Consider the following 21,589-nt stretch of genomic DNA (forward strand, 5'->3'; position numbering starts at 1 on the left):
AAAAACCTTCAGAATATAGACTGAAATAAACTGGAATAAAACTGTAAAGTTTGGTGTATGTAAGTGGAGATTTCTGACTCTGAGCAGGAGAAAAAAACTCATTTTGAGAAAACGGCCTTTAAAGATATTTACTGATTTGAAATCTATAGATAAAAATAGATAAAGTGCTATAAAACATACACTTAAATGTGTATTGGATGTTTTCTTTCCACCAGTCTGAAAAAACACTTTATGACAAGCCAAAAAGTGCAAAATCTCAAAATTGACAGGTGCCTGAAAAAAACAGTGTTTTTGCCTGTTGTATCCCCCCTTAAGTGATCATTCACCCACAAATGAAATCTCATTTTCATCATTTGTCCTACTCACCCTCGGGTTCCTCCAAACCTGAACACAAAGGAAGACATTTTGAAGAATGTCGGTAACCTAACAGTTGATGGGCCCCAAAAATAATATGGAAGTTGTTTTGTAACTGATGACATTTTTCAAAATATCTTCCTTTGTGTTCAGCAGAACAAAGACATTTATACAGGTTTAGAACAATTTGAGGGTGAGTAAATGACAGAATTTTCATTTTTGGGTGAACTGTCCCTTTAAATGCCCTTTTGGCTAATTCTTATGTTTACATATCTGATTTTCAATTTTCAGATATGAATCAGTCTTTAAATGATCGTTCCTATCCAGTGTTTGTGCAGAAACATTGTGCTCAGTGTTTGTTCTAAAAGGCCCGCGATTCATCAACAATGCAGTATATTTTGCACCAGTAGAGGGCGCTGCTGAAAAAAAAACATGTTTATTATCACAGTTTATTCTGTCAGAAATATATCAGAGACGGTGTAAATGTTTAGACGCTTGGTTCAGTGCAGCACCGGCAATTAAAATGTCAGTTTTACAACAGATGCAATATTTTGGTAAACATGTGAACATTTTGACCAAAATAATTATTTAAAATGTCTGTATTATGAGACTTCTGATGAGCGTCTGAGTATGTAGTGAAGACAAGATAATTTACTTATGCCCTTAATTATTTGTGTGCGAGTCTTTAGGATGACATCAAGTAACGTTATATTTCATTTTCATTTGCATATACCTTTTTAAAATTGAGGTACTGACTTTGCATGTAGCCTACTGCTTTGTTTTGTACTTTGGAAACTCCAATTCCCATCATGCACGTTGTACACGCTGAAGGAAACGTCACCACGCCCCCTATTGAGTGGACGCTGCTCTCGACCAATGGCCAGCCGCGCCTCGCGCTTTCCAGCCAATACCTACATTGTTGCTATGACATCTTTTATTTTTAGCCTTCCGCAGCACAGCCTCACATACGGAAACATTATTTCGCCTGATGAATTAGAGACGAACTGAAATAACCATGAAACAGGAATATCTCTGAGACAAAGTGTTAAATCGACAAAATTATGGATACTACAACTGTTAAAAGGTGATAGGATATATTAAAAGTTTACATTGTTGTAGCCTATTTGCTTGTAAATTATTATTATTTTGTTTTAAAGTTTCATGACTTTAGAGAATTTTATAAAACTTATTATTCATCTGAGTGGGTTGAATTATATAATGCTCATACTAATACACAAAACGTAACGACAATAAAAGCATTGTTAAAATAATGCAAAGAAAAAAAAGTTAATTTGCTCACGACAGGAAAAGAACAAGAAAGATAAGAGGAAAAACAACAATTTAAGAAATTAATTTATGCAACAATTAGGCTATATAAACCCATTGCCAATTGAAAACGCTCTTCTTGCTTTCTTATTTGCTGAAAATGAAATGGTTTAGAAAAATTGGTTTGATGTTGGTGAACTTGTGGATATAAGTAGATATTATAACAAAGCATAACTTTATACTTTAGTAGAGTCAGATTCATAATGTCCTGAAATATTGTCATTAAAAGTTATGGTTACATCTTGCAGGATAATATTATTATTACTGCGCGCAGATCTAATAAGAAAGTAGTTCCAGCTGAAATCACGTCACGGCGAAGGGCGGAGCGCGCGCGTGCGATGCGATATAAATGCACGAGGCTGTCAAACAGTGAAGTTTCCACTGGCGCGTGCGGGAGAGGGGAGACGTCACGCCATGAATAAACATAAAATTAAATAAAATCACAATAAAAGTGCGTTTTAGTCAAACGCAACATAACGCAGCGGTTCTCTGTGAAGGATTTCTTCAATGCATAGTTATTGATAATTATGTAATCAATGGAAATCATAAACGCACGATAGAAACACAAGCTTTGAATCAGTAAGTACTTGATTTATAATATTTAAATGATAAAGAATAACAGCAGAATGTGTTTGTGCTTCACTTCGTGTACATAGCTAACATTCATAGCTAATCTTTGTTTTTCTTTTGAATGACTGATGAGTTGTCGTCCATTTTAGGCTGTTGAGAGGAAACTAATCGAAAGGTACAATAATGAAATAACCCACTAATTGATAGGCCTAATTTGAGGTATTTGTGTGCAACTCTTTTGTGTTGGCATTTAATTCAAGATGAATGTGTGTTTGCACAGATGTCCTTGGCTTTAATGGTGTGCTGAGAGGACTAAAACAGGCCAAAGGTTTGCAAAAGCTGATTATTTAGTTGTCAGCTGTGAGTGTGTAACCGATCTGCTGTACATTTATAAGCTCATTTCATGTCTGACTGTCAGAAGTAACTAAGTAACTTAAGGGAACATGTTGTTCTGTAATAGTTTTTGTGAATTGGGAAAACAGCGCAACGTGAATTGTGATTCCCAGGATTTGCAGGTTGTGAAATAGGTTTCTCTTGGAGTTAGATAATTCAGTTTTCATGTTGCATGTGTTGGAAAACACTCTTCAAGGGAACCCCCAACACACACACACACACACACACACACACACCTACACACACACATACACAGCGAGCATATCCCATCAGAACAGTGTGTGTTGCTTTAGTCGTGTTTCTTTTATGTAACACTATCATCATTGTGTTTGAATATGTAGTTCAGTGTTTGGATCCCGTCGTGTGTGTTTCCTAGAGTACCAGTAACAATAGAAGTTAAATTCAAGAGATTAATGAGACTTTGTGTGTGCTGAAACTGATGTGATTGTAGTTTAGGTTGATAATGTGAATCTGCTGGATGTGTTTTGTAGCTATCTGATGGCGCTTTGGGGAATGTAAACAATCAACCAGTCTTGTGGATAACTATGTTTGGTCAATGAAAACATATTTTCTCTCAGAAGCCTATGCAGTTATGTTATGGCATTTGATCAAAACTTTGACATTGAGTGACATTGAATGCACGATATGGGTTTTTTAAAACCGATAGGCTACGTGACTCGTTTAGTTTATCATACAATTATTAATATCAACACATGAATTAAATGACCACAGAGAATAACGAGCAAAGATATTTTATTTCTAAACGTTACAATTGGTATTAATCTATTGATACTCTGTGAATAAGATAATTGCACATGGAAATGTTCAAATCAGTTTTATCCTTTGTGTTCATGTCTAAAACGCGTTTTAAATTTGTCAATAGCTGTATGCGAAGAAATGGGAATAACTGTATTTATGATTTATTGGCCTGTCTCTGTATAACGTGTTTCTTTTATGAATCATGCGTTTCGTTACATTTACCGGCAGTGACTGTCCTCATGTGTGTTGAAATTCATCGCGGTTTCGACTTCTTTATAGATAAAATGATTGCAGTGCGTTTAATGTAAGGGATTTAACGGAGCTTATCAGTGTTTTGAAAATGCGGAGGCGTCACATCAACATGTACACGCGTGGTGATGACGTCAAACGCTATGGTGTGGTGCATGCCGGGAGGTGTAGTTTGTTTTTTAAAACGTGCCTTCAACAGCACCATTTTAACGACACTTTCTAAGGATTCCCCTTAGATTTTTAAGTCTTCAAGTGGAAAATTGATCTTTAGTCAATCATAATATAGTCTATTACAGATAGTTTGTTACGTCATTAGATGAGTGATTGTTTCTTAAAGGTCTCATTTAAAAAAGATAAAAAAGAAAAAAGAGAGACATGCTTTCTCCCTTTTCAGTTTCATGTGCAGGTAAACTATAAGCTATAAATGTTTGGTTAGTTACTTTCTGAAAAGCGTAAACTCTGGCATGCTCTTGTTCTTTTTTTATTATTGGCACTTTAAATTCCCTTTTATGGTTAAAAGGGAATTAAAGCTACACTTGAGCTAGCGTGAGTGGGCCGAGTGCATTTGGTGTTGAAATTTTCCTCTCCTAGCACATGTAATCCTAAGTGCTTTAGCCAATGGGACAGATGAGGGATTTCATGAAGATAATCATGGATTGGTACCTTGGCCTCAGCATCTGCTGAAACAAACGCACATTGCACACTGACAGTCAATGAATTGTGTATTTACAATTCTTTAACTGCTCTATCTTTGTCTTTCCTCTTTGCAGACACTTTGAAGAAACTGGATCTTGGAGAGCGGCTGTCCAGTCTTCGTACATCAGTGCTGATTCTGGCAACTTCAGAGTGAAGATTTTTAAAAAATCAAATGGTCTCTGACAATCGCTTTTAAGCAATTACTGAGCAACGATCCTAAATCAGAGGCCCTTGCTTTTAAATTTACATTTAAGGCTAAGACTAAAGACTTCCACCCTAATATTTGCAAGAGATGTTAAGAAGGCCGTAGGTCCCTGTATCAACGAAATAACTTAGAAGAAATAGTCTAATTCATCATGCATCTGGAGGTGAAGGTTGCGTTGAACTTTATCGTGTCGTATTTGTACAACAAGCTCCCGCGCCGCAGGGCTGATCTGTTTGGAGAGGAGTTGGAGCGTATCCTGGTGTCCCGTTTCAAAGGTCACTGGTACCCCGAGGCTCCTTTACGTGGTTCAGCCTTCCGCTGCCTCCATCTGGGGGCTCCCAGGGACCCCGTGGTGGAGCTGGCAGCCAGGAGAAGTGGTCTGGACACAGAGGAGGTCCGAGCCAACGTTCCCCCCGAGCTCAGCATTTGGATTGACCCTTACGAAGTGTCCTACCAGATTGGGGAAAAGGGTGCAGTGAAAGTCCTCTATATGGAGAATCCGGCAAGTTTAGCTGGCGACGCCGAGAGGTCCGACATCATGCTCAAAGGAGACATAGAGTTTGAGGAAGTCAAGAATCTGGGCTTTAACCCAGAGGCTCAGGTGTTTGTTCCCATTGGTGGCCAGGTGTCGCCAGTCATGCTACCATCGCTCTCCAGTTCGCCGACCCCACTTTCTACCTCATCTTGCCCAGGGCTGTTCAGTTATGCCACTCCCAGCACTCCCACCAACCCCAGCACTCATTCCTCCAACACCTCCACCCCGTCGCCGCCAAGCGCCAGCCTCATTTATCCTCCGTCCAGCTCCCGTCCCACACCTCAGCCAATCACCTTCACCACAGCCAGCTTTGCTGCCACCAAATTTGGCTCCACAAAGATGAAGAAGTGTGGGAACCCTGGAGTTCCCTCCGGTTCTGGCGTCGTCGTGGCTCCCCAGCAGAGGATGATCACCCGCTCACCCAACACTATCTCCCCACCAGGGCTGGTCAAGCACAAACCCCTTTCCCTCTCCATGCACTCTCTGGCTGGACCCATCCCAAGCCAACTGTCTCCTAATGCCAAAGAGTTTGTGTTTCCCGTTTCCCAGAGGCCGGTCTACTTCGATGCAGAAGTTGCGCCAATGAACCCATTCCAGGCTCCGCACCCACATGCTTCGTTCGATCCATTCTCCAGCCCCCCACCTGGCCAGGCTGTGGGAATCGTTGGGGGCAACAGTGGCATTTCCTTCATGGATAAACCTCCATTTGTGGAAGGACTTGGATACAACCTGCAGTACTCTGGCCAGGCCTTTCAACCTGTGGTGTTGGCCAACTAAAGTCTCAGAGTTGAAGAGATCCCAATGCTGAAAGACTTTCCTTGGACACTTTTTTTTTTTTTTTTTTCTCCTTCATGACTCATTGTTACTACCACCATGACAAATCAAGAGTATTATGACTACTAATTGAGTATTACTTGTGATTGCTACTTTACCATCCATTTGTTTCTTGTTTCATGATGTTGTTTTATTATTAGTTGGAGTAACCATCCTCCTGTTGCACAGGTGTTTTTGCATTTGTTGTTTTTCAGTAATGAGTCACTTGATTATGGTGTCCCAAATGTTTGTCTACATAATGTGATTATTTCTGCTGTGATTAATGTTAATTTTTAAAATTGATTCTGGGAAAAAAAAGCTAATATTCTTATGGAAGATTCTAGATGCTAAAAAGGGATTTTTGGGATGGTGTTTATGTTCAGAAATAAGACTCTCTGGAGATAACAGCCATGTTCAGTCGCACCTCAGTGGTCATAATTGAGGATTTATGGTAATTTTATGACATGTGCTCAAGATGCACATCAGTTCAGAGAACATGACTAGCACATTCTGTATGTTTGCTCAACTTTAGGATTCTCCTTTTCAGTTTGAATGCATCAAGCCAAATCCTGATGAAACCAGCCAGTGTTTGAACCCTTTTCTAGTGTCGTCAAGAGTCAGATTGAGGAATGATGCACATTCTCAAAGATCTCGTAAGTTCAGACACAGAAGAACAGACCGAATGATTTAGAGGATTGTTGTGCAGGTCTGATTGGTTTCGCTCTTGGTTTTCAGTCAGAAGTGCGTTAAGGTAACAGTTTAGCAGCAGAGGAGGTTTTGATAAACCACTGTATGTCTTTTGAAGGGATGGGGCACGAGATAAAAGGTCATTGGTGCAGAGATCCTCAGATTAGCTTTCCAGCATGTTGAATTTAACGCACTCTTATTTTTATATGTTCCAGAAGTCATAAATCGCGGTTCGGAAGAGATCATACCCTGAAAATTGCACTTTGTTTTCTCCGCTCTAGGACTATGAATGTTACCTCATATATTCTGACTGCAGTGGCTGTGTTTTGTTAACCGTTTTATTGTGCTAGGATGGAGACTGGTGTTCTAGAATTTTCTTGAAGGTAGCAGCCTTATGACGGCTTCCTTTTATGACATCACTTCCCCCTCAGCGTTCCGTCCCATCCTGGTGCGTTGCACTTTATGCATCGGGCCTTTGGAAACTCCCGTAATGCCTCACGATAAACTCTATATGCTAGATGCTAAAGGTCCTTTACTTGCCCTTTAATGCCAATTATGTCTGAACTATAGCTTGGTAATGTAGTTTAAAGATTGTATTAAAAAATGGAGGGGTTTGGGTGAGACTGTATGTACGTCCTGACCCTCTTGTGACGTCCCTCCCTGACATTGAAATGTGAACGTTAGCTTCAAATATTTCAATCGTTCCATTGATTTCATTTGGGGTGGGTGGGGTTTAGATTTCTCTATAAATGCTATGACTGGGTGTATTTTTACATTTGTTTGTAATTTATTTACAATTTTTCTATATTTTTTTTGTTTTTTCAAAAGAGTTCTCTATGGCATTTATAAGGCAAATTAAGAGATATATACGATGATGACATGAATATGTATATATTTCTTATGTTTGAGATCTTTTGTTTAGTTTCTTACGTGCTGAAGTTATTTTTTCAGAAATAACTATATGAATATAAATATATGCAAGATGAAATGACTAATAAAATGTTTAACAAAGTGCTGAATGTTTATTGTATCTGTCATTCGATCCAATATGGGTAGTTTTGCATTTGTTGTTTCTCCAGTCTATTGGAGGAAGCTCTTGTAGGGTTTGATTTCTTAATGTTTTAATTTCATGAAGTATTAATTATTCCAAAGCATGACATCCCAAACTTTCAAACCCAAAACATTCAGTTAGTGATTTCTCCTTTGGTCAGTGTAGGTTTATCTTACATTATCAATATTTTTGACCCCTTAAATGTACAAAAATGTATAATTTTGTTAATGTCTATACTAATTGGTGAGCAATCCTAATAAATATGCAATTTAAGAATTTTCTGATAGTATCACAATGTAATACAAAACAAAACCGAACACAGTTCCCAAAAATATCAATGTCTTTCGGTTAATAAAAGAACTCCAGCTCTGGGTTTGTTTTTAATTGAATTTGAATTGAGTTGGCTTCCTACAGGAAACCGTATTGATTCATATTGAAAGAGCATGAAACCAAAAGATCGGACTGGACAAGCTTAATTTTTGACTAGCTTTCTGACAAATATCCAGCTGAACAGTCTTCTCAGCAGGTCATTGTTTTTCGACACTATAAGTGCCAAATGAAAACATTTCAACACGTCAAACTCGAGGAGATGTGTGTTATGATAACCTCGGTTTTGTTCTCGCTCAGTATTACAGACCAGCTGTATGAACACCTGCGTTGATGATCTAGCTCAGTGCCATGACCTGAACCCCAACCACAGCCAATCAAGACAAAGAACTGTTTACATGGGGTCGTTGTAATGTTGTTTTCCAATAGCATTGTAAATGCATTGGGTTTAAAAAAAAAAAAAAAAAAAAAAAAAACTTCTTTTGGAAACAGAGAGCAAGTTTAAATCTCCATTTGCGCATTTTTTTTCATGGCTGTTTAAATCTGTCTTAATGTTTTCCTTGTAGTGACTGACAAACACGTCTACAGGAAGTTTGTGTGTGTGATCTTGGTTTTAATCTGGATCAAACTGTCAGTTTGTGTGGTTAAAAAAAACTTTAAATTTAGTCAAAAATACATTTGTATCATAAATTTGTCTATGTAGGCTATTTTCAATTTTGCTCTTGATTAGTTTAACCGTTTAAGTAATAAATTAGAAGTAGACATTAGGCTACCTATTAAGCCTTTCAGTACAGTAAAGTAAAAACGAGAGATTTTGGCACCATAAAATAATCCCATCAAAATAAACACAGTCATCAGAGATTAATAAGTCAAAAGTAGTTTTTAACACCTTATTGCATGTATATTTGTTTTTGTCATGGGTCACATGAGGGTAGCTACGGAAGCTCTAAATGTGACAGGACAAATATGAGATGAGAGGAAAAATTCATTTTAATGTTTGTGTTCTCTCGCAAATGTTTTGCATTCCCCCATAAAACTTTGCATGCACCCTCAAAACTCAAAAACACTGCGAGTGAATGCAAAGTTTAATGGGGGAATGCAAAGCTTTTGTGAGAGAAGAGAACGCAAAAGCTTTAGAATATATAATTTTTCTCTCGTTTATTTTTTTTCCCTTCACCATGTCCCTTTAATGCCCCCATAGGGATCTGATTGTTTAAAGGGTTAGTTGACCCAAAAATGAAAATTATGTCATTTATTACTTACCCTCATGTTGTTCTACACCCATAAGACCTTCGTTTATCTTCAGAACACAAATTAAGATATTTTAGGTGAAATCTGATGGCTCCCTGAGGCCTGCATAGGGAGCAATGACATTTCCTCTCTCAAAATCCATAAAGGTACTAAAAACACATCTAAATCAGTTCATGTGAGTACAGTGGTTCAATATTAATATTATAAAGCAACGAGAATATTTTTGGGGCACCAAAAAACCCCCGAAATAACGACTTATATAGTGATGGCCGATTTCAAAACACTGCTTCATGAAGCTTCAGAGCAAAATGAATTAGCGTATCGAATCAGGTGTTTGGCGCTCCAAAGTCACATGATTTCAGCAGTTTGCCGGTTTGACACGCAGTGTTTTGAAATCAGCCATCACTATGTAAGTCGTTATTTTGTTTTTTTGACATACCAAAAATATTCTCGTCGCTTTATAATATTAATATTGAACCACTGTACTCACATGCACTGATTTAAATATGTTTTTAGTACATTAATGGATCTTGAGAGAGGAAATGTCATTGCTGGTTATGGAGGCCTCACAGAGCCATCGGATTTCAACAAAAATATCTTAATATGTGTTCTGAAGATGAACAAAGGTCTTACGGCTGTGGAACGACATGAGGGTGAGTAATAAATGACAGAATTTTTGGGTTAACTAACCCTTTAAAGCAAATTGAAAATGGAAGGGGATGTTTATGTTGTTTTCCTTCTCTTGATATAAAGCTCTTAAAGTGACCCCACATTGACATGTCCACCTGTTATTGTTAGGCAGCCCATCTACTCTGGAAGATCAAGTTTATTTTAAGAGATTTTGTGTTGATAAAAAAACAAAACAGATATGAGGCGTGCAGGTGTTTCATTACATGTTACCAATCATACTGTAATGTTTAGTGTCTCTCAGCAGCTAATGAACTAAACCAACCTGATCTCATTCACTTGCGTTTGCTTAGTCATAAAACAGCGCAGCGCAAATTCTACATTCAGATTGTGTCTCTGAAGCAGATGTTATCATCACACTGAGAATAAATGAATCCGACGCAATGGAGGAGGAAAACAAACACAACTCCCAGAGGACAGACGTGCAAATCAAATACAAACAAAAGCGGGTGTATAGAAGTAGGGCCGGTTCACACATCGCGCTTTTGCGGTTAAAAACCAAAACGCGGGTCAATTAAACGAAAAAAAAATATTTTAACTTGAGCTCCGGCGCGTTTTTAGAACGCCGCGTCATGCGCGAGCACGGCCGTTAAACCCGCGTTTACATTGAATAACGAAAAGGCAACGCAGTGGAATCTAAAATCGCGCTGTATGTATATATTTCTGCACAGATGATCGTTGCAGCGCGAGCCGTCGCCGCCACTGCAGATGTCTCGCTCATGTGATGCCACCGGCAACAGCCAATCGCAGCGCAGATTCATCATGACCTCAACAAGGTCAAATCATTTATATCTTCCTTTATTAACATACATGATACAGGATACAGTCATAACATACTGCATTACACGAGAGGAAATTGTCTTTTTATAAAAACAACATCACCGTTTAAAAAACAAAACAGTTACATATTTTTAAAAATGTAAGTTAAATGGTTTATTACAGACCAAAACAAGTTTGCTACATTTGAGCTTTATTGAGTCCAACACAGAACTCCACTTCTGGAGTTTATGTAACAGATTTAAATGAAAACTAAAGGCCAACGTCACAATTCAGTTTAAATCACAAAATCGGCCTAGAAAAACAAACAAACAAGCAAACTTCATTCTCGTAGGCCTACATTAAATATAAACACAGTGACAGACAGAAGAAAGTTTTGTGTATTGTTTGGTTTGTAATATGGAATGAAACTGGATTGAAAAGAGCAGCACGCTATACCAATTAAAAACACAACAGAAAATACCAAAATGTGTTACTCTCTCCTTCTCTCTTTATATAGACGGTTTAAACAGACTCACGCATGTTGCCATGGTTACGCGCCTAGCACGAAGTTAACTTCCGGTCTGTGTTTGTTGAAGGGGTCTGGTATTAACTTATTCGCATTTAAGGATTAGTTCACCCAAAAATGAAAATTAATATTATAATATTAATATTATAAAGCGACAATATTTTTGGTGCGCCAAAAAAACAAAAAACTGACTTATTTAGTGATGGCCGATTTCAAAACACTGCTTCATGAAGCATGAGAGCTTCGTGACTTACCAGAAGTTAAGTTTGGGCCACAAAACGTTTGTTTGTGTTGTTGCCGTTGAAACAGTCTATATGTATGTATGTATGGAAGATAAAGACACGCCTACTGCACAGCATCACTATGACATCAGCATGCACTAACGTCTCATTAATATACAAACTTTTTGCCTGTAAGTGCTTGTAACCCGTTTTACAGAAACACAATCCTGACAGAGTATTACATTAGTTTATATATATGAAAATTATAATGATGTTTTCATAGCTTCTTCTTCAAAACAAAAAAAGGTAAGCACACTTTGTGGCATTCATGATGTTTATGAGGACTGAAAACAAACCTACATAACTAATAATCTATCAAAATCCATAAAACACTGGAAGCACATTATGACATTTTGTCATTTTTAGAAACGTCCCTTTGAAAAACCAGCAAAAAACTAGCGAGACTAATGTCATCAACTCACGCTTTACATGTCAAAAAAACCAATCACATTTATGCCATCATGATTTTACAAATGCAAGAATTATCTAAAACTGCATCATTATTATTATTACTACTATTATTAATGCATTAAATAATGAATAAATGCATTATTAATTAGAATAATTGCACAGAAATTCATTCTGCTTGTGTTTTATGACTGACGCTGAGCTGCCTGACTATATAGCAAACAAACATAACACCATCATTTGAAGTTAAAAATAATAAAAACATCCACTAGATAGAAACATCTAATCTGAGGTAAAGATGAATTGCGTATTATTGCCCTGGATTAAACCCTGAAAACAAAACAGATCCAGTCGATTAGTTGCTCACAGTTAAAATCCTCAAACAATCGCCCGAATCTCTTGCTGCAAAGATGCGTTTGAACGACGCGCTCGGAAAGATGTGGCTAAAAATGTCACTTTTATATGGCGAGATCAGTCTGGAAGAACGACGACACTTGGAGAAACGTGTAGCAGACAGACACAAGCGTATTTACAGACTTCTGTCTCTTCACGTCATCAGACATGATCTGCACTTGCGCTCGTTTTTTTATAGAATAAAGAAAACAATTGCTTCATATTGTGTAGCATGCGCTTGTTCTCTGCGACAAACCTCCTGTACACAAACATAAATGATGTGTCAAGTGCAAACAATGGGAGGAAACACGCTAAAAACTAGCCGAAAAGAGCCGTAAGATCACAGTCGCTGTGACCAAACGCTCTCGGACTCTCATTTTCCGCCAACATTTGATGTGTGGAAACTTTTTCCGACTTCTTCGTTCAGCTCACGTTGGGGTCTTCATCTCTTCTTCACACTGAATAAGCTCTAAACTCGCTGCTCGGGCCACATTGAGGGTGGTGGAGAGGATCAGAATGAGGTATGAGGGGTCAAAGGTCATGCTGTGGTATTTTATATTGTGCCCTTTCACTTCTAGATCTTCTTAAAAACACTATTGCTCGCGTCGCTCTCGTCCACCTCCCACACGGCCCAGCTGAGTAACGGTGTGAGTCATAAGGGAGACTGATGTGTGTCCGGGGTGAATTGTGTCCCTCACAGCGCGCCGTATTTGGCCTCGTACAGCGACATGATCTTCTTGCAGCGGCCGAAGTCTTTCCGCAGCTCGGCCACTTCCTGTCGCAGCGCGGCGTTCTCCCGCTCCAGGAAGGAGGCGCGGACGGCGATCTGGTTCTCCTTCAGGCGCCGGGCGTCCCGCGAGCGCTTTGCCGCCACATTGTTCTTCTTCCTCCGTGACCAGTATTTATCATCCTGTGGAGAATAAACGTGAACATCTTGTTACCGAAATGGATAAAAGCGGAAATTTTTTTTAACAAAAACATGCTGTAAATGATTCTTTTCATAGTCTGTTATCTCATGTATTTTAAGAACACATCAGCCAAATACATTTTCAATGTGAAGTACAGGCCGATATACAGTGTGTCCCGCCTACGTTTTCAGCTGCTTCCCGAAGTATTTAATTTTTCCTAAAAAGGTTTTTTTAGTCTTTGTTACAATCCATGAACCAAATCAAGCAGCTACGAGGTAAATCACAACATTACAAAGTCTGATTTTAAGCAAAAAAGTATTTGAAAATCGGTCAAAAAGATGAATGCTGTGACCTTAATGGTGTGGAGAAAAAGAACTTCAATCCTCTTAAATGTTGTAAATGATGTAACAATTAAAAAATGATCAAAGAACAATAAACTATTATATATACATATATATATATATATATATTATAATAATTATAGATATTTTATACTATTATATTGTGAGTATAGAAATAATGAAATTTATGTAATTCTCTTTTCGAGTTATTAAAATAGAATCGTTTACAAACTAAAATATTAAACCGAACTAAACTAAAACATATGTTAAAATAAACTTTCGGAGCATAAATGAATCAGTGTATCGAATCATGATTCAGATCGCGTATCAAACCGCCAAACTGCTGAAATCACATGACTTTGGCGCTCCGAACTGCTGATTCAACACAAAAGATTCATAACACTCCGAAGCTTCCTGAAGCAGTGTTTTGAAATCGGCCATCACTATATAAGTCGTTATTTAGTTTTTTTGGCACACCAAAAATATTCTCTTCACTTTATAATATTAATATTGAACCACTGTCCTCACATGAACGGATTTAAATATGTTTTTAGTACATTTATGGATCTTGAGAGAGGAAGTGTCATTGCTCCCTATGGAGGCCTCACAGAGCCATCGGATTTCAACTAAAATATCTTAATTTGTGTTCCAAAGATTAACAAAGGTCTTACGGGTGTGGAATGACATGAGGGTGAGTAATAAATTACATTATTTTCATTTTTGGGTGAACTAGCCCTTTAACTTCTCCACAGTGTCGTCTGACATTTTAAATGCACGAGCCCTTAAATTAGAATGGATTCTGATTGGCTGTCATTGTTTTATTGCTCAACAGCTGGAAAAAAATCATTCTGAAAGTGATCCCAATGTTATCGTTTCTCTATATCAGTATTGTTGTAGCTGTGGTGTGGACAGTGCCATTTGTTTATATTTAGAACGATTTTTAGAAATATATCTTTATCGTTATTGTCCTTGCTGTAAAAGGGGCTTAATCCTTATTAAAGCTACAAATGTGATTCAGTCAAGTGAATAATTTTCTCTTTTTCTTTTGTTCTTTGAAACAATATATAAGAATAGATATTTCTATGCAAGATCATGAATAGTGTAGTTCTTCAAGTTATCTTAAGAAAGCCAAAAGATTCAGAATCACTATTATTAAAGGTGCTACAGAGGATGTTTTGTTTTATACATTTTTGCAATATTACTTGAAACTGTCTTTACTAACTGATAAAAGACTATTTATTAGGTGCACTGAAAGTAGTAATATTAATATACATCATCTGTGCACGAGGTAGGGCCTTAAAAACATCAGCCAATCGTTTACGTGATCATCTCATAAACGATTGGTCCTCTGGCTTGTCAATCACTGCCATGACATTCCTTGTGAGAGACGTGCGCTCCAGTAACTTTCCACACTCCACAGGCGCCGCATGCATTGTTTTTGTCAGGAGACAGGAGTAACAACTGCAGATTATGAGTTACCTGCGGTGAGTCCGACATAATGAATCCACTAACACGACACAGCGAATGCCGGTGGTAAACACTCGTGTTCCTATACAAGTGTTTACGAGTTTTGGGAGGCGTTCCCTCAAAATGTTCATACGCATGCGCTCATTTCAAAAACTCACTAACATCTTTGGTTTCTCAGTCGACGAAAAGATCCTCTGTAGCACCTTTAATATAGAGATATAGAAGATCAAACATAAAAACAAAGTATATTCTGTGTTTTTATGTTTGAGTTTATATATCTCTATATTAATAACAGTGATTCTGAATCTTTTGGCTTTCTAAAGATAACTTGGTTACGTGTCGAGCCAGTAGGACTCGTGTTCAGCAACCTGTTTATTTTGAGTTTGTCATTCATGTAGGCGAATAAAATAGCAAATAATACAAATAGCCTTGACAAATGGGGCACCTGAGAGGGGATTAAACAAGATTTTAATAAGATTATTAAAACAAATTAAGTGAATTGATGGATTAAACAGAAGTAGACTTCACTGATAAACAACCTCAGAGCTCACAGTACATCTGTCTTTACAGGCTTATGAGATAAAAGTCAATCCACCTATGAAGAAAATTAACATGATTTTCACTTCCAGAACCCGACTATTTTACGTTTGGCATCTTTCTGTTTTTTAAAAGCATCTTGCTTTTTTAGACATTGAAAAAGTAGCTCATTGTTTTGATCAATAAATAAAGTCAACATAATAAAATTTAGTCTAGGTAGTTGGTCAATTGGGAATATGACGATTAGCTCTCTGGCTCCACATTGGTATCAAACGCCCACTTTACGTGATCCAGTCAATTCATGGCAGATATAAATCAAGTCCAGCCCTACACTTTATGTCCAGTTTTACCTGGAAATGTCAGATAACAGAAGTGAAATGGATTGTAAAGAGTAAATGACAGATCAATCAGTGAACAGAGAGAAATAGATTTTGCATTCGTATTATGATTACAGCAGTGAAGAAAAACAGTGAGCATGTTAATAAAACATGTTAACTTGTAAAAATCAGATTTATAATCATTATAATTAAAATATTTTTTCCTGATGTTAGGCCTGGGTGTTCAAACGTGTCCCGTGATCGTTCTGTTTTTGAAGAGCACATTCTAAATTATTAAATTCAGTCTCACCTTCGCGTCTTCGGGAACATACACTTTCTTGGCTTTCTTGATCATGGGCTGCGGTTTGAGCTCGTCCTCTGAGAAGCGATGTTTCCGTGGATTGAAAAGCTCTCCTCCAGGAACGCTGGACAGGACCAGATCCGTCGGGTCCGGCTGGAATGCAATATTCACCTCAATCTCCTCTGGGTCGATCGGGGTGGGCGTCACACGGTCGGGTTTGGAGTCTGGCAGGTAAAAACAGAGTGTCAAATCGAACACATCACCAGAGAAAATAACTGTTAGTGACAGCATACAATCATCATGTTTGTAGCATTGAGCACTGTTGAGCGGATTTGTAAATCATGGGATAATTTTCATGTTTGGGTGAACTAACCCTTTAACTGCACTTAAAGATACAAATAAAAGTAGCTGCATTAAATATTGGATGTAATTGAAGCTGTTTAAGTGGCATATATTATTGTGCAATCAGATGTATTTACCTTGTACAAAAACAATAAAACACGCTTTCGTTTGTCGTCTCACCTGCTGTCGTCTCATTGCTCACTTCCTGTTCCGCTGCATCACTCACAGAGAGCGAATCCTCCTCGTCCTCATCGCCCTCCGTCTGCTCCTCCTCGGGCATCTGTGGGACGGCCGCTGGCTCGTCCGAGGTCACAGAGGAATCTTGCGAATCTCCGCCTCGGCGCTCGGGCACCAGACCCTTGCTCAGCTCCTCCTCCAGCGTGACGGGAATCCCGTTCTCCAGCAGGAACTCGTCCAGGTCCATGTACTCCAGGTGGAAGTTCTCGCCATCGTACGGGATTGTCTTGTTCCAAATGGTGGGCGTGAGAGAGGCGGAGACGCTCTCCGAAGCACCGCTGCCGCCGGATGTCCCATCACCAGTTGAACCCTGTTTCTCCTTCTCGATATCTGTGAGAGAGGAACTACAGGTTAGTCAAGTATCAAAGAAGTAGTAAAAAATTGCAATGTCAGCTTCTGTGAACTAATACTGTACATTTTCTACCATTAAACAAAATAAAACAGAAAAATACAAAAAAATTAAGAGATGTTTTGAATTGACAAAAATGGTTTCTGGAAGGAAGTAAAATTACACATAAAAGCTGAACAAATTAAAGAATGTAATACGCCAAGAAATAAAACAGTGCTGACACAAACTTGATGGTCCAAAATTAAATATAGTTTTCTTAATTTTCCTTTTGTTATCGCAGTGAAATTTGAGCCGCACATGTTCCTGACAGGTTTTGTAAAATTCAGCCTTTAGACATCAAACTTCATTTTCTGCAGTATAAACTGTTGTTAATAACTTTAATTGTGCATCACATGACACAGATTAGTGTTTGTTATCATTAAGTAGCTGTTAGTTGCTAGTCAGAAAGGATTTTATAAACTAAAACGAGATTGGAGTCATAAGTTTAACTTATTCACATGCAACAGATGACCTGGTGCGGGTTATCATCATACGAAATGATTAGAATATTATTATTATTATTATTAATAATGTCCATATAAGGCAGATCAGTCTTTATGGTGGTAAAACTACAAGAATGACATTATGTTAACTAAAACACTCTTTGACGCGAGCATACATGAATTTAACCAACAAATCCACAGATCCTGAGTGACTTTGAAATAACAACAAAGGAGAAAACACTACCATTAACACTTTCCATTTATATCTACATTTAAAAATGACCTTGTTTGGTCAAAACATTGAAATATATTAAAGTTTTATGGGAGCAGATAAAACTGTGCTTTTTTTCATTTCTTTGTTCATTAATTCATTTAGCAGACACTTTATGTATATTCTTTGAACATGATTGATGAATCTGACAATCCTAAGCTACCATGGTACATTGTTCCCACATCTTTCATTCCCAGGTTTTCCATGACTGTGGGAACACTGATGGTACAACATCATGTTACTGAGATGGTATCAGATGATAACACAATGGTAACTTGATATAAATGGACAGTAATTGTGCCAAAATTCATATAACGTTACACTTGTGTTTTGATGCATTAAGATTCTTTAAAAAAATACTAAGGTACTATCACAGAGAACATGCCCAAATAACCACAGAATTACCATGGTAGCCTACCATTATGATAATGCACATAATAATAATAATAATAATAATAATAATACATTGTTTTTTCATAATTTTAGCACGTCAGTCATTCTCAATGTCCTACATTAACAAAACATACCATGGTAATACCATGGTTCTTGGACATGCAGAGTTTATTCAATTGGAAGTCAAATAAAAGGATGTAGAAATAGGATTTTATAGACATGTAGCATTATATTTTAAGCAATCGATCAAGTAAAAACATGAATATGATAATATTATATTAAATACCGCGGTATTTCCACCTGATACTGTCAATAAACCAGCACTTTTTTCGCAGGGAACTTTCTGTTCTTTTGAGGAACCAATGAACGCAGCAGCTGTGGAGGTGAAGCCAAGTGCACGACTACAAACACACACAATGAACACAATAACGATCTGTCTGATTTACACACTGGCATGTTCATGGTTCTTACCGTCGTCTTGATCCGCCAGTATGTTTGGAGGCGGAATATTCATGATCTTCTTTAAAACAAAAGCGGATGATTTCTGAGGACCGATGGCCACAGTTACCGACGCCTGTCCGGGCATGATTAGTTCAATATTACCCTGGAAAATATACAAGTGTATGAAACTTCGCTTATATCCGTTAAACCTCCTGTTCCTGTTTGAGAAAACACAGCCAAAACAACACCGTAGCGAGATCCACTCCAGCGTACTGGGCAAAGCAATCACATTTTCATGAGGAACGCCCCGCTCGAAGCGCTGATTGGTTGTCTGGCCAACGGAAAAATGAATATTTAAAGAGACAGGACGTGTAGAACTGTAGTTCTTAAATGGCGCGGGGCGGATCCACGCTCCTCTGATTGGTCAGCTGCTAATCTGAGCCACAACAATGAGCGAAACGAGGCGAACGAGTCTCTTTGTTCCGAAAACAAACGAAGATTGTCCTTATAATGACCCTGAACATGGGAAACAGGCGAAATATTCAACGACATGCATCAAAAAAGGCAAATTATATTAAACTACTTGCTTATATTTTCATAAGTTAACAACCATTATGGCCATGCGCCTTTCTTGGTACTTTAAAACATCTCCATTAAGAAAACTGTCTATGTACTCATGCAGTTGTATTTTTCCACCCATAGCGGTGAGTTCGTGCCTCCACACGTGCTACCAGCACGCGCAAACACACACACACTGGGTGGGCGGGGCTTCTGCACGTGCCGAGTACAGCTGATCAGGAGCGCGCCTTTGCTTGGCAAGACATCGCGTGTATTTATAATCACTACAAAGGTGTTTACCGTCGCATTTGCCTTCAGGGCTGTTCCCTATGAGCCAGATGCTTCAGATAACAAAGACTGAACCGGGTAAATCAGGCGGTTACATTCCACACATCAACTTTAGCCTGCATAGTCTAGCAGGATATTTAAAGGGATAGTTAACCTAAAAATCAAACATCATGCTAAACTCTTAACTTCTGTTTTGTTGAGCACAAAAAGTGTTTTTTGGAAGAATATACCATGTCAATTTTACATTTTTGAGTGAACTAACCATTACCCTTTAAAAAAATAGTATAGTGTTTTGGTTGGTATAAGGTCACCTCAGTGTTTTTAGCTTCATGCTAGTAGGGACTCTATTTGATACAACTTACAATATTAACATGAGCTAAAATGATATACTAGGAGTTTAAACAACATTATACTGTGCAAAGAATAGCATATGTATGAAAGCGTGGTTCAAGAACAAAATGTTCCCTTCTAACCCTGTGTGTAACTAGATGGGAACATTTTGTTCTTGAACCACGCTGGAATGAGAATGTGTTAGAACTGATTAGAAATAACACAAGCTTTCGCATCAAACGCTGTGCATGTCAGATTCATGCATTAATGACATTATTATCAAACATTCTGCAGAGATCAGCCCATCAAATGAAGGATTATTTCAGAGACAACATCAAATGTCTTTGATTCAGATAATCTTACAGCTAAATCAACTAGTTTCCACTGACATGAATGTGATGTCTTTTACTTAATGTGTAAATTACAGAGGACTGATAAGGGCACTTATACTTTAATCAATATTTAAAGGTCAGTTGTATTTTTACTCAAATATTTAGTCTGACATTTTACAAATCTACAATGTTGGAGGAATGCAGCTCCTTGTTCCCATACAGAGGACTGAATAATTATTTGCAGGTTACCATTACTGGAGAAACTTCTCGAAACAATAAACACTAATCCATGATTAGTTTACAGGTGTTAGTTCACATCTACATCTTTATTCTCATGATACAGCAGCTTTTCAAATCCATTTCTTTTGCTGCACAAACTATTTTAGATTTTCAAAGACTTAAACATTTATTTGGATCTGTAATCAGATAATTATTTTAATTTTACCCTAGTGAGGGATTCTTGTATTTATCAGCTTTTTTCAGGCAAACATGCTTAAATATGAAATTAGATTGCATATGTATAAATTATAATATATAAATAATTATATAAACTAATGTTGGCTTTTTACTGTCCATTGAGCAGTTCAAACTCCATCAAAACCTGTTCATTCCTGCTTTACTGATTCATGACTGTTTTATCTGCTGGCATTTTCATAAAATACTGTAACTACATAAGCATCATCTGTAACCACTGTTATTAAAACACAGAATCTTTAATACAAAATCCAATTGAAGTACAACATCAAAAAGTAGACAAAACAATGACTGTAAATGCATTCATTAGAATCTGATCAAATCACCTCGATTTGTGATGCACATTCAAACTTTAAAAACAATTGGTCTCTTTATATTTCTGCTTGCACGACATTCACACTACAGTCAAGATACAACAAAACAAACTGCACCATATACAACAGGTGAAAAGTACAAAATGCATAAATTAAGCATCGGAAAATAAGTGAATTCTTACCACTGTCATTATAGATGGACAAGAGGGGATTTTCCAGGTAAGTTTTGAAAACTTGTTGGATTTCATTCGGTGTAAAATCACTCATGTTAGACATGTTGAAGTCCAGCGCTGAATAAAGTCAGACAAGGAAGAAGAACCTCAGCTGATAACAGCAAAGTTTGTGTCGCATTTGTAAAAACAAACTAAGACCTGCGTGCGCCTGGCCACGCCCCCTCTCATGCATATGCAAATCAGCCATGTGATGTAAATGTAATTGGCTCAACAAAAAATGTCCATTTTGTGATGTGTCCATGTGCAATGCAAGTTTGCAACAGTTAATGAGGTGCGTTTAGAAGCTACACAATTTTACAAATTATATCAGTGACTTCTAAAGGTTTGAAAATAACATGAATATATTATAATTTATTGACAGTAAGAGATGACATTTGTCAAGATTTCAGATTTACATCAATCAC

At 37.7% G+C, this 21,589-nt stretch overlaps 2 protein-coding genes across 3 annotated transcripts; one reads left to right on the forward strand and one right to left on the reverse strand.

Annotated features, from left to right (window-relative positions):
- The first annotated feature begins 2,064 nt into the window (after positions 1-2,064).
- Positions 2,065-7,936, forward strand: LOC137017138 (protein Tob2). The gene is made up of 2 exons (XM_067381102.1): positions 2,065-2,259; positions 4,422-7,936. The coding sequence occupies exon 2, from the start codon at positions 4,704-4,706 to the stop codon at positions 5,862-5,864; it is 1,161 nt and encodes a 386-aa protein (XP_067237203.1). The 5' UTR covers positions 2,065-2,259; positions 4,422-4,703; the 3' UTR covers positions 5,865-7,936.
- A 2,602-nt stretch (positions 7,937-10,538) lies between these two features.
- On the reverse strand, positions 10,539-21,317 carry tefb (TEF transcription factor, PAR bZIP family member b). 2 transcript variants are annotated; one of them, XM_067381103.1, is made up of 5 exons: positions 21,135-21,317; positions 18,687-18,819; positions 16,664-17,050; positions 16,151-16,365; positions 10,539-13,180 (listed from the first exon to the last, which is right to left on the reverse strand). In XM_067381103.1, the coding sequence occupies exons 1-5, from the start codon at positions 21,198-21,200 to the stop codon at positions 12,965-12,967; spliced, it is 1,017 nt and encodes a 338-aa protein (XP_067237204.1). In that variant the 5' UTR covers positions 21,201-21,317; the 3' UTR covers positions 10,539-12,964. The 2 variants fall into 2 exon arrangements, with proteins under 2 accessions (XP_067237204.1, XP_067237205.1); XM_067381104.1 differs by lacking the exon at positions 18,687-18,819 and having other exon boundaries at positions 10,542-13,180; positions 21,135-21,315.
- Between the last annotated feature and the right edge of the window lie 272 nt (positions 21,318-21,589).

This window comes from Chanodichthys erythropterus, chromosome 3 (genome assembly GCF_024489055.1).
Source record: "Chanodichthys erythropterus isolate Z2021 chromosome 3, ASM2448905v1, whole genome shotgun sequence".
Classification (NCBI taxonomy): Eukaryota; Metazoa; Chordata; class Actinopteri; order Cypriniformes; family Xenocyprididae; genus Chanodichthys; species Chanodichthys erythropterus.